The 13,067-nt window shown below is 39.9% G+C and overlaps 2 protein-coding genes across 8 annotated transcripts; one reads left to right on the plus strand and one right to left on the minus strand.

Annotated features, from left to right (window-relative positions):
- Nucleotides 1-48: 48 nt before the first annotated feature.
- LOC107274040 (sodium/potassium-transporting ATPase subunit beta-1) lies at nt 49-2,699 on the minus strand. Of its 3 annotated transcripts, none has more exons than XM_025091792.1 (8): nt 2,603-2,693; nt 2,034-2,359; nt 1,782-1,979; nt 1,584-1,703; nt 1,140-1,312; nt 948-1,043; nt 713-878; nt 49-660 (listed from the first exon to the last, which is right to left on the minus strand). In XM_025091792.1, exons 2-8 carry the CDS (start codon nt 2,164-2,166, stop codon nt 557-559), a joined length of 990 nt encoding a protein of 329 aa, XP_024947560.1. In that variant the 5' UTR covers nt 2,167-2,359; nt 2,603-2,693; the 3' UTR covers nt 49-556. The 3 variants fall into 3 exon arrangements, with proteins under 3 accessions (XP_024947560.1, XP_024947559.1, XP_024947554.1); XM_025091791.1 differs by having other exon boundaries at nt 49-519; nt 583-660; nt 1,782-2,359; XM_025091786.1 differs by having other exon boundaries at nt 1,782-2,359; nt 2,603-2,699.
- Nucleotides 2,700-2,785: 86 nt separating this feature from the next.
- Nucleotides 2,786-13,061, plus strand: LOC107274015 (TBC1 domain family member 24). Of its 5 annotated transcripts, XM_015752736.2 has the most exons (12): nt 2,793-3,182; nt 5,131-5,589; nt 5,760-5,948; nt 6,042-6,166; nt 6,256-6,402; nt 6,523-6,657; nt 6,749-6,967; nt 7,307-7,336; nt 8,511-8,597; nt 9,685-9,843; nt 9,949-10,178; nt 10,265-13,061. In XM_015752736.2, exons 2-12 carry the CDS (start codon nt 5,223-5,225, stop codon nt 10,404-10,406), a joined length of 1,830 nt encoding a protein of 609 aa, XP_015608222.1. In that variant the 5' UTR covers nt 2,793-3,182; nt 5,131-5,222; the 3' UTR covers nt 10,407-13,061. The 5 variants fall into 5 exon arrangements, with proteins under 5 accessions (XP_015608250.1, XP_015608230.1, XP_015608222.1 ...); XM_015752744.2 differs by lacking the exon at nt 7,307-7,336 and having other exon boundaries at nt 2,792-3,182; nt 10,265-10,406; XM_015752751.2 differs by lacking the exon at nt 8,511-8,597 and having other exon boundaries at nt 2,795-3,182.
- The last annotated feature ends 6 nt before the right edge of the window (nt 13,062-13,067 follow it).

The following is a 13,067-nucleotide window of genomic DNA, read 5'->3' on the forward strand; positions in this document are numbered from 1 at the left end:
AAAAACGATGAAGCCACACACGATTTACCATACAATCATTAAACTATGTTGTCGGGGAACAAAAAATATATTTCGGTGCAAAATTCTAGCGTAAGTTTTATCCAATGCCAAGTGTGGTTCAATTAATATAAGCGCATTTAACTCCTGGACGAACTGTATGCTTAACAGACTGACTCTGCTAGTATAATGTTTTATGCTCCGTAGGTAAGATCTTTTATTGTTGTGTTGTACTCTGTCGATACGTGATTGTGATAATAACGGCTGAGTATTCCGTCAGTTGGCAGTGTGTGACAAGGCACCACTGTGCGTTATCACAGTGCGCTTGTCGACGGAATTGTGTGCGCAATAGATATGCAGGGTTATTCTGTTTAAATTTGCTACCAATTATCTTCTTGTTGATTATGTAAATACGTATATGCTGACGTGAGATGTCATTTTCATATATATACCTCTTTATTTAATTTTCAAATTTTTCAGGATGTTATCCGTGACTGTGAAAAAGCTAAGGAATTTATTCTTCTGAAAAAATTTAATATAGAATGATTTAATAAATGGATTAAATTGTTTTAAACAATCTCTTACCGATCATTATCTGAAAATCCATTGTGTAACTGTATTTCTTAGCCCATGCTGTACACTCCACAGTTATTAATCTGTTGGCTGTAATTAATGTATTAATGTATTATTTTTATTATATATATTTTTTATTTACCTGTAAGATTCAAGAAGCGCAGAGCAACAATAGGTGACAAGAAACCGGTCTGTCCCGTGTAAGGAAAATATTCAACAGAAAATCCTGATTTTGGTATGTATTCAATAAGTCCAATATGTTCCTTATCGACGTTATTACTACCTTCGCAGGACAGCCAGATCTGATACTAATTTTAATAATATAATTAGTTAATTAATCACAAGGTATTAATATATAAGGGTGGAGTTCAGTTCACCTCTGTTGAATTCCTAATGACATTCCTCAACCAGTCTGGCATTTTATCTGGTAATTCTGAAACTTTCTCATAGTAATGGGGGATCCAGTCAAATACCTGAATTACATGATAATAGAATCATTAGGGGGATAAACGCATTAGGAGTATTATGACTGCTCTGTATCTCCGTTGATGATCAATCGTCTTCATTACTTTGTTGAATTTCACTAGCACGCAGGGCTGCACTGGCACTGTATAGCCATAAGGAAATTTTCCACAAATTCCTAATCTATTTATATCGAAGAAACAGGGTCTTCCATCAAATTCAGTTCTCGGTTTTCCTTCGATGCACGAGTCGGAATACTCGGATGCGTTTCTGTGATATCCTAAAGTATATTTTTATATGATTGTATATATTTATACAGGGTGTCTCACTGAAAGTGCACATCTTGATTATTTCCGTTACTATTGACGATACGGGAAAAAGTTTCAGATAAAAATCGACCCCCTTGAAATCATGCAATTTTTTATTTGAAACTGTTTTCCGTATCGTCAATAGTAACGGAAATAATCAAGGTGTGCACTTTCGGTGAGACACCCTGTATATACATTGCTATTCTAGTCATTACTATAAACAATAATACAATATATTTATACCTAATAAAAAATCTGTTATAATCTGCATATATTTTTCTGGTCTTCCCTTATCACTTGATTGGCTTATCCATATTATCGGTGAACTAGTGGGCGTCAAAATATTTGGTATGAATCCTGTACCTAAGATAAAATAAAGATTTTTGTTTGATCAGAATTTGAAAAACTCTTAAAAATAGAACTAAATATTCTATACTATACCTGGTGCACTAAGGCCGGAATATGATGTACGAGTATAACGACCTGCACCAGCTGTCAGATAACTTCTCGTTAACAAATTAGCACGTTGTATGTACGGTTTATCGAGACCGGCAACGTAACTCATGGTGATCCACATTTTGAAGGCAAACAATGAAAATAATACGCCAAAGAAGCAAAGATAGAAGAGACCAACTTGAGCTATACGGAAGGAGTTATTAATTAAGGTAATAACAGTTGGCATTACGTTCTTACTCCATTCTCTGCAATTTCTATCAAGAAATGCTCTTTTCTCGGTATTCCATATAAAACGCATGATATTCCTCCATGGACCAAGATCCGGCTGGGGCCTTCTACGCTCATAATAAGTCTCGTCGTGGCTGAGCATCGTTTTATAAAAGACCGAACAACTACGTTTCAAATACTCTTATTTCAACACCTTTAAATCGTGCCGCTCTGCCCATCCATATGTTACATATATAAATGATATGCCAACATAGCAAAGTCCATGATCTGGCTATCAACAGCGACTCTGTCGTTGATAACAGTAAGCTTCAAGTTGGACAAAGAAGACACACCACCTGGTAAAAGTATCAAATTAAAAATTAATCAAAGTAATACCTAAGGATTACGTAAGAGATCAAATAATTCGACTTTACGAAGCTTCGCAAGAACGCAAGCTCCAATTACCTCATAGATTGCATATGAACTAATCAGAATTTGGAAAGGTATTCTTCTCAGTCAAAAATATCCATCATTGATGGATATTTATGAATAATAAATTACAAAAATTAGTAATGTTTTATTAGATATGCAATACTAACTTTAAGTTACGTGTACTTAAGGTAAGTGCAAACAGGGCGTGTCCAAGAAGACGAGGAACACTAGCGCCAAGTAAATACATAAAATTGCCGAGGAGAAGCGTTCGGAGATACGTAGGTAGCGTTAGGTAGGGTAGGAGTAGGATAGCTAGTAACGTTCCACTCTCGGTAGCGCGTAGTGCAGGATTCTCGCGATAGTCGCGAGATCGTTCTGTTGTCTCGCGTCGCGATTTGGCTCTGTACTTGTTATACCTATATACCTGCATATTACGATCTTAGCCCGTGCAGTACGGACGCACGGCTGGGATATAATATAATATATAGCGATGCGTGTCAGTGGTGTCAGTGCCAATTATTCGGTGGGTCGTGCGCGCGGTCGACGTTGAAACCGGGGGACGAGGAAAGGGAATAATCGAAGTAAATTTCGCGGCGCTCGAAGGGTTCCCCCTAGCAGAGTGTTATCTTGTAAACAGTTTTGTGTATACCTTGGAGACGTAAAGAAGGCCCTCTTGCATGCCGGGGATCCGTGAATTAAGCACTGGAATGCCCGGACGAGGCCGAGGACGCACTCAAGTACCTGGCGGTAAGCGTTTACCCACTCTGGAGCTATTTATCTCACTCTGGCCTGTTCAGTCCGCTATACTCTGGCACTTATTCTCTTCCCCTGGTTCTCTATCCTTGAGCTCATCTCTTACTCTCGTTTCTCTTTGACGTAATAATTTTTGATTTCCTTCTTCTTCTTATTTTAATCTTCTCTACCGTCCTCCTTCATCTCTCATCTACTTTAAAACCCCTCTTGACTTTTCTTTACGGAGCGCTAACTCGCATCTGCCTACGTATTAATATCGATCAGGCTGCTCCTCGACGATTACGGCCGCCTGCGCTTTTCCGACCCTCCGCCTGGTCAGGCTCCGCCCTGTCAATTTTATCTTGTTAATGCGAAACCGCGATTTCATCCGTATTAACGCCAATGTCCGACGCGCTCCTTCTCCGTTGGATTTACGGACGACGGCCGCAGTTACGAAATTTCCGCGGATACACACGCATGCTGTATTTGCAGACGTTCGAGGATGATTTACGATCTGGCAATAAAAGTCGACCTCTTCTTCAACCTCCTTCTTTTACTTCTTACTCATCTTTTTGAGCTATTCCTTGAGCTCCTGTTGCTTGCACAGGGATTTTCCTGTCTATGTGCCTTTAATGTGTATCCCTTAGATTGGTCTTACAGGATTGGATATTCATTATTGGATATAGATTTTTTAGGATTTGAAATTTTACAATGACACCTTGAATTCTTGACAATTACTATGAGCTTGTTATATCTGCAAACTCATGTATCAATTAGAAATCAGATTTGAGCTTGAGGTGTTGGAGAACAGAATGAATTCTGTCTATCTTCAATTATTATCCTTGATGTTTTCTTGCTATTACTCTGTCTGTCTATATGGCCCTTTTTCTATATGACAAGGATTACTTGTTAAAATGGCATCACCAGATGAAAAAAAGATACTTAACTATAACTTGTACTCTACGTCATGCTATTTGGAATAATGCCATCTAAACACCTGATCCATTCGCAATAAGGAAAGAACTTTGTGTTTGTTTTCCTGTTGTTTTCTATGCATTTCTTGGCCATCTATGTCAATAATTGGTCCAAGAATGTTATGTGACAAAATTTTGCAACAGGATCAATGACGCATTTTCTTCTAGATTGACATATTTCATTGAATCTAATGCAAGCATGCACTCACGTGCCTTTCCTTGGATATATTTATACTGTCAAGTGGTTTGAGAAGCTCGATGTTGTAATAAAATTTCTCACAGTACACCAGAGCTGCAGCAAAATATTCAAATCGAATTTTCTTGGTGACTAGTAAGTCAGTGTTATTCGCTTATTACTTGGGTTCATTGCTTTCTATCTTGGATGTGCGTACAATAATAAAGCAATATTCTACACCAACAGTTGATAAGTAGCTGAAAAGATTATTTGTTCCCCCCTCATTAACAAGATTCAGAGAGTACAACCGAGAGATAATCTTAAGGTTTCAGAACTCATATGGACACCTTTCCTTCCTTATATTTCTCATCGGTTCTTATTATAGATCATCTCTTTAATCCAAACTTCTTTGTTTATTAATAATATCACCAGAGCTCTTTTTGAGCATCCTCAGAGGTTCTCAATATTCAAGATTAACACAGACTCTCTGTCAGTGGATGCAAAGTAAATTTTGAACTTTCCATGTGGTATCAGAATTGAACAAATTAAATAAGTATTATCACCTGTTTACCAAGTAGATTTATATAGATGTCGATAAAATTCGATGGAGCGATGTAATCGAGCGCTGTGAATATAGATACCTTATCATACATGTGATCATTACATCACTGGATGTAACTATTTTCCACTTAATATAATATCACTTTGGCACCTCACAGATCTTGTTGCAATTTAAAATAATATTTCATAAGGTCAGTCTCACTGACATAAACAATGCTATTACCCATATTACCGGTGACTGTATCTCTTTCAGATGAAAATTGAGACTTCCCAAGACATGACGTAAGGAAGCAGTGAGAGAGCAAAATTATCAAAATGGAGGGTCCCACGCCGTAGTGGTATACCATGTTAGTACCACAGTCACTGATCCCCATGGACACTCTACCGAACATGTTGTCGGTCCTCGACGAGGAGACAAACGTCGACATAGACGATGTCTTCCCTCCGCACGTAGACACGTCCAACATCGTCATCCAGCCAGAGTCACCGACGAGCAAGAAGCAGACTTTGAAGACCTTCGCCGAGGTAAACAACCTCCTGCAGTCCGGTAGGAAACGCGAGGTCAAGCTCCTCATCCGAGATAACGCTTGGCCACTGAACAACGGCATCAGGGCGCAGCTCTGGCCAGCTCTCTGCAATCAGCATGCTCACGGCAAGAGTATGCTCGACGGCTTCTACTGGGACATGGTCAACCAGGTCTTCGGAACCACAGGTCCGTTCCGATAGCTCGCCAAGCCTTCGGGATTATTAATAGAATCGGGTGCGAATTTCTCTGTTTGCACTTCGATTAGATCCATTAGGAATAACCTAGGATTCTACGTCTAACTGTTCCAAACCACTGCCGCTGGCAAACGCTCATCGAATCTATTGATGCATTTACAGAACTGCCAGAGAAGTCTATCATGCTACCGCCATTTGTAGACAGTACACATTGTCTGTCCTACAATCTCACGAGGAAGGGAAGGAGTGTCGCGGACAGGGTAGTTTCCGTCCTGGGCTATGCTTGTCCCGACATTACCTTCAGCCCTTCTCTCTATCCGATCACAGCACTCCTCTTGCACTTTATGCCAGGTTCGTATTAAACTACCCTTCAAGTTCTACTGTCATCAATGTCCACCCACAAGACACATTAAGTCACCCCGTGGCTTACTTTAAATCTTACAGAGGAAGAGTGCTATCATTGCATGGCAAGCTTAGTGGCTGCTAAGGAGAAGATGTTCATCACGCAGACCAAGCTCCTCTACGAGGTCACTTGGAAGACTGTGGAGCAGATCACTAAGAAGCACGTGGTAGGTATAAAACTTGAACGATCCTTATTATCATCATCTCTACTCGGCTCTGCCGCAATTCATTGCTCGTTTCGATTTTACGATTTAAGAAATCCGCCGCTGTACACTTGGCGAGGCATTGCTCCGGCTCCAGGGCCGAGAGGATCTACATGGACTGGATCTGGTGGATCCTTCAGCTACTTCCCTTTCAACATCTAGTCAGGGTCATGGACTGCTTCCTTCACGAAGGCATCAAAGTGGGTAAAAGCCTATTCTAGATAGTGACTCTTGGAAGGCATCAACTAATCTCTAACTACTTTCTCTCTCTCTCTCTCTTTCTCTCTATTTATCTCTTTCTACCTACCTTCTGGATTCAGGTCTTCTATCGAGTAGCCATGGCCATCGTTTTACTCTTCTACAAACACTCGTCCTCGCAGACCTCCGAGTGGATGAACGAGATTTCGAAGAACGGAATCGACGCCGCACTTTCGAAATTCTGCAGACAAATACCGGTACAGACTTTATCTACTATACTTTACTTATATCTTCACTATCTCGTTACACTAATTCATTATTTTTATTTTTTTCAACGATATCCTTCAGGTGACAACAGCTAAATTCTTACGTACAGCCTTTGGCATTCGTGGGTTAAGCTCGGCTTACATATCAAGAGTATTTTTGCGAACTGAGATGGCTCTCAAGAGCCAGAGTGTACTTCGTGGGTCCAGGTCGCTGGCCAGATCGAGATCTACGGATAATCTGCCTACCAGTCAGTCGCAAGTCAACATACAGATGATGTCCCATACGCTCACCATACGAGAGGTAAGTGACGTCAGTACATAAACGATAAAGATAAAAGGTATCTAAGCAAACATGAATTTCAAGTGATCCCTATCAAGAGAAACAGCATCCACATGGTACCGTAAAACTGTATTTAAAAAAAAAAAAAAATTACAAGAAAAAACGAATGAACGTACAATACTATGATACTTCCGCCTATCCCGTACTGAGAGTCGGCATAATATGTATACTGACATGCGTGTCATACATAATACTGTAAAGCCAAGTGTTTTTCTTGCGCTTAGATAAACGAAGAAAACGGCCTCGATCGACTGTGCGTTACAGCAAGCCATCACAATGATCGATTGAATTTGTTTTCAGAAAGAGTGTGAAGACACGTACAAAGACAGGGTATCGTATGATTAATCTTTTTGGAAAATGTGTCGTTAGTTTCATGTTGCTGGCCCTCTCTCACTCTCCCTGAAATACTCTTTTTTACTACCTTACTCTGTACTCACTCGCCCACGCTCTCTCTCTCACTCATGGTTATTATATTACTATCTTTTTTGCGCCGGCTTTGTCGCTCTTACCCGTTCGCCGCCATAGCTGCCGCCATTTATATGTAAATATAGATATATACATCCGTAGTTACACTTACGAGTGAATTAATGAGCAAAACGACAATGAGTTCGATTAAGTGCAGAGAGGAAGTTGCACAGTGTTCGTGGCGCATATTAATTCGTAACAAAACCAGGTTCAACCAAGAGTACGTGAAGCATAACACTGCCGCAATGTTAAATACGTAATCCAAGAAGCCAATCAAAAATTGTACAGTCAGATTTAACGTTCTGATTGCTCCTGCCATGTTGTCTAATTGAAAAATGCCAAAATAACAAAAAAAATAACACTAAAAGCTACGTTCATTACCGTTTAAACACAAGGACATCGTACGACCTATCCTCTAATCGATTCTATGATGAGGCTTCATAGAAGAAAAAGGAAAGAAAAAATTAAATCTCGATACCGACTTGAAACTAATCTTTCCAGGAGCTGGCCGTTATTGCATGGCAGATTCGAATCATATAGATTTTATAATACAAGCATCATCAACTCCTGCTATCTCTACTACTGTACTCTGCGATGGTCATACGTTAATTATCAGAGTGATCCTGACCGATATCCCACTGATAACGATGTCAAAGGAAAGCAAGAGCTTTCCGAATATCTTGTTCATTCATTCCTCTACATTGTTATTAATTCACAATTTACATATGCGCCCGTTATCGTATACCTAAGATTGACAATGCTCCGTTTATAATTTTTATTATATATTTTTTTTATGCGAGCTCAATTCTCTTTGAGTAGGTAATATTTGTCGCAGGGTAAGCCATTGTCTCTTTCTCTATCTCTTCTCTTTTTTTTTATATATATTCTTATTTTTACTCCCATCCATTTCTGTTACTTTTCGAGCGTCGAATGAGATACGCATGCAATCACATAAAGATTGACGGCGCTATTTGTTGTCTTGTGTTGTGCTGCGTTACTGGGATGATGATGATGATGATGATCATGATGATCGGTGTAGGGCGCACACAGTCCTGGACCGCGCGCTCTATCGATGGGCGTTTACCCTATACAAAGCATACGCTCCCAGATCCTAGACATGCCTGATGTAAGTATCCAGGTCGAGGACTAAGAAAATATCGTTATTGATTATTCTTTTAATTCTTTTATTTCTTCCAATTCATTGTCAATTCAATAGAGTCATGTTTCGTAGTCTCGTGGATCGCTGCAGCATGTCGGTGTTGTCGTCGGTGTTACACAAAATGAACATACGAGGAAGAGCCAAGAACTTGTTACTCGAGGATGCTCCCCCTCTCCCCCACGTCAAAGATGGAATCCTCGTCGATCCTTCGTTTCATTATGGCTTCTTGTATCCCTTTGATTTCGATCATACCGACTGTACCTTAAAAAAATGCACGCTGCATCTATTTCGTTTGGCTTAGCGTTGAGGCACGACGAATGATTATGAAACTTTTGTTTTATTTTATTTCTTTATCTGGATTTCAACCATGTGCCATTCAAGCATGATCGCTCGCCATTTATTAATCATATCATTATATCAGCTTTGGTCCTTTCCCTCTTAATTTATTTTTCCTTTTCCACCCCCCGGTTTTTGCAGTTCACTCACAGAGCTCACACCTCGAGCGATACCTTATCTAGTCTTGAATCGTCCACAAGAACCTCATTAAACTCAGACTTATGAAATTGGAATAATTCTGTCAACCATAGAAAGAATTAGCATGATTAGCTTATATACTGCATATTCTGTGTAAGTCAAAAAAGACATTCTATTCCTTACCCCTTTTGCTCGACCGCTGTAGTTACTTTTGTTTTCTCTTCTCTCATTCTTATCCCATTGAATTAATTCACTTGCAGGAATCCTCGAAGACGAGCGTACACAAGCCGATAAATTTTAAAATTGCCGCCTCATATTATTTTCGCCTCCACGCTTACCGGGTCTTCGCTCATCATTCACGCAAAAGACCCATCACTGTGCGTAGAGAATTGTCGGCAAAGCGCATGATCTGTCGCTCGATGTTATTCGCAGTTGTTTATGCGTTTATTGGAAGAAAATAGCAAATAATAATATTAATAATAATAATACATATAGATACGCCCAGCCTATCGTGCGGCTGGTTATTACAATTGTAAACTGTCACAGTTAATCGTTATCTCTTTTTCTTTTTCCTCGACAGTTGTTTACACTCTGGTCTTGGCTGCCCGTGAGGATCACCATGTACCAGCCGATCCTTCTCTACACCACGGAGGAGCATGGCTGCTCGCTCACCACCTTTTACGTCAGAGTCGAACAGCACGAGCCTACGCTTCTTATGATAAAAACTTGCAACAACGAGGTACGCGCGGGACATGATAAAATCCCTTATCCAGTTATTAGCAGTCGTTATACTGTTGTAATCTATATATCATTGATATGATCATTGGTCGATTATCGAATTCAGGTATTCGGTGCCTACTGCTCTACGAGATGGTGCGAGCGTAATTTGAAGGACGACAAGGGACAACGACAGGCGTATTTCGGCACTGGAGAGACATTCCTGTTTAGCTTGTATCCGGAGAGAGCCAAGTACCCATGGGTGGGTATGGATTCCTCGCACAATGATCCCAGGGTGCATCATTCGGCCGAGCTCTTCATGGCAGCTGATGCCAAGATGATCACCATTGGCGGAGGGTGAGTACTCCTTGTTAGAGCTTGTGGAAGCTTCGTCGGGTGACGACGGTTCGGGTTGTTATTCTCATGGCTTGGTTCTACTATAGGGACGGTCAGGCAATATGGATGGACGAGAACATAAGGTTCGGCAAGACGGACAGATGCTCGACCTTCAATAATCCACCCTTGTGCGCCAGCGGAGACTTCGAGATCAGGGTGTTGGAAGTGTATGGGTTCGCTGGTGCCTGAAGTGTCAGGACCGGACACGCGTCTTCGTTCGACGAAGGGATGGATGCCAAGGAAAGAAACAAACAAAAATATGTCAACTGCCATTTAAAATGAAACAACTCTCTAAACCTCGTCTCGTCTTCGTCGGCGCGAAGGATGCGGGAAGACGGGGACGAGGATGTGACTGGAAAACAGACAATGGAAGGAGAATAATACGTGAAAGGGAAGAAAGGTCGAAGTCATAGTATTATCCTGTTCGTTTGTGTCGTCGTTGATAGCTTTAATTCCTTCTTTTTTTTTTTTTATCATTAAACGGGGAGGAAAAGTGAGAATTAAGTAATGAAAGACTCGAAAGGGTCGAAACGGATTATAAGGATGCAACATGTCATATTTTTCGTTACACCGTGTATAATTATATACATGGTGATCGGACTGCTTAGTTTACGCCTTCGTTATTTATCTTTCTGTGTATATATATATTTATATATATATATATATATAATAGGCGCGTAATAATCTAATCACGTAATAATCTATCCGTTATGCTGTTAGCTATATTTTATGTAGATTAGTCAGACGATCAACGGCGGATTGTCTAATTCCGTCGGGAAGGTACCGAAGAACCTTGACAATAACATTAATTGTGTCGAACAACAATCGTAGGTCATAGGCGAGAGCTGGCATATCGGGTTGTTATCAGCTCCTATCGGACGGTATAGAAAGTTTAAAAGGTGAATACTTAATATTCATTGGACCAGAAATATCGTTATAGAGGCCTCCTCTCCTCTGCTACCTTCTCCTTTTCTCTTTCTCCTCCCCCCCTATTCCTTTACCTTTATCCTTTCCTGTCCTGTATATATAATCATATACATATACACACACGAAGGTATATGATTATTCTACTGTATGCCTAATTTACGAATATCACAAAAAAAAAGATTTGTATAAACGCGTTGTTTCCTAAGATTTATTTAATTAGCGCTCGTTGCTAGTAGTTTATAATCGTTAGTTTTTGTGTTTATAGAGCTCCTATTGTATATACATAATAGGCGGATATACGTGACTGGGCATATGTGTATATATATATAAATTATATTATATATATATATATTATGTGTGTGTATTTATGTGTTACTAAAAAGAAAAAAGTAAAAATTATAGAAAAGATACAAAGTGTAAGAGCGTGCGAGGCGTAGACGTTATATATTTCACAGAGCCTATCAGTCATATACATACTATATGCTCAAATACGTATGTGTCATTATGTACCGGTTCTTCTTGTATGTACATAGTTATAAATATGCACGTATATGCATATATATATATATACATATGAAATGCAGTGCGGATTCGGCCAGTGTGAAACAATGGCGAATCCTGGGGGCTGAAGTTGCACGCGAGGACACGATTGATATAGAACGGAAAAAGCTTCGAAGAGGCTAAAAAGCAAGCTGAATCCCCAATTTACACACCGATACGTACAAATGTTCTTTACCGTAGAGGCTCATACGAATTATTGATCGAGATTTTTAAGATTGTTCGTAGTACTATTATTATTATTCCTCTACTAATTATTTCTTTACTTTCTATATTCATTTTTGGTAATCTTTATGATTTCTCTCTCTCTCTCTCTCTCTCTCTCTCTCTCTCTCTCTCTCTCTCTCTCTCTTTCTTTCTTTCACACACACACACACACACTACGAGTAAAGGTACATTGACAGTACCTTGTGAATTTCCATATGGTATTTCAATGTTTTAGTTTTATTTTATTTTATTTTTGTTCCTGCTCCCATCGGGTGTTGGCACCACTTCCTTAATTCTTGCCCCGGCCACAGCCGAATTCCTTCATCAGTCAAAATCAGCAATCTGTCACGACAAAAATTCTCTAAGATCCTCTCGAACTGCTCTCAGACTTTTTAAAGGCCAAAACCGGCCGATTATACCCCACACACTTTACGTTCGCTAAATATTTCTAATACATCTTTGTTCTTCTACCTCTTGGGATTTAACGGCTCTACGTAAAGCGCCCAGGTGTATAAGTGTTAAGTAGTGAGGGTGAATATGATTCGAAGGGGGATCGCTTACGATTTAAGGTACTCAGTTATTTGTTATGGCGAATCTGACTCCTCTTATGGTAGCTGATTGTTATTTCTTGTTGCGTATCATTCGAATGACGTTACGTTGTTGACATTGCAATGCGAGCGACCGCGAGCGCGCTCTCGTGACTTTTTACGTAATTACTTTACCTGCCAATCCATCTTGACACGCGACGCTCCGATATGTAAGGAATGAGCAAGCGTTAAAGTTCTTTTTATCCTTTTTGTTGTTTTTTTCTTTCGGAGGCGAAACGCGGCAGTTCTTTTTCTTTCGCGAATGGGAATCAAAGTGGACTGTTGTTTTTTTTTGTTTCTTTGTTTTTCGTTCTCATTATCCTCGTTCCATGACCGACATATCATAAATTTGTTTTTTTTTCCTCGTTTTCGTGAATTACTTTTTTTTTTTACGCACACATGATCTCACAGGGCGGCGGATGCACCAAAGTATCACGAGTACATTGAATCCAGCTTGCTTTGATTGCGTTTATTGTCACAGGGAAATGGGGGTCGAGGGAGGGAGGGCTTGTTTTCACAAAGTTGGTTATTATTCTTCCTTGTTTTTCTTTGTATTTCTGTTTATCTCCCC

This window comes from Cephus cinctus, unplaced genomic scaffold (genome assembly GCF_000341935.2).
Source record: "Cephus cinctus unplaced genomic scaffold, Ccin1 Ccin1_scaffold0093, whole genome shotgun sequence".
Classification (NCBI taxonomy): domain Eukaryota; kingdom Metazoa; phylum Arthropoda; class Insecta; order Hymenoptera; family Cephidae; genus Cephus; species Cephus cinctus.

Bases quoted from the DNA above. Each gene is read 5' to 3' on its own strand.
- LOC107274040 (XM_025091786.1), bottom strand. From the start codon at position 2,166: ATGCTCAGCCACGACGAGACTTATTATGAGCGTAGAAGGCCCCAGCCG. The intron at 1,704-1,781 runs GTATAGTATAGA...ATTTTATCTTAG, and splicing joins TTCCGGCCTTAGTGCACCAG to GTACAGGATTCATACCAAAT. The intron at 879-947 runs GTGAACTGAACT...TATTAAAATTAG, and splicing joins TCATTAGGAATTCAACAGAG to TATCAGATCTGGCTGTCCTG.
- LOC107274015 (XM_015752736.2), top strand. From the start codon at position 5,223: ATGTTAGTACCACAGTCACTGATCCCCATGGACACTCTACCGAACATG. The intron at 6,167-6,255 runs GTAGGTATAAAA...TTACGATTTAAG, and splicing joins AGATCACTAAGAAGCACGTG to AAATCCGCCGCTGTACACTT. The intron at 6,658-6,748 runs GTACAGACTTTA...GATATCCTTCAG, and splicing joins AATTCTGCAGACAAATACCG to GTGACAACAGCTAAATTCTT.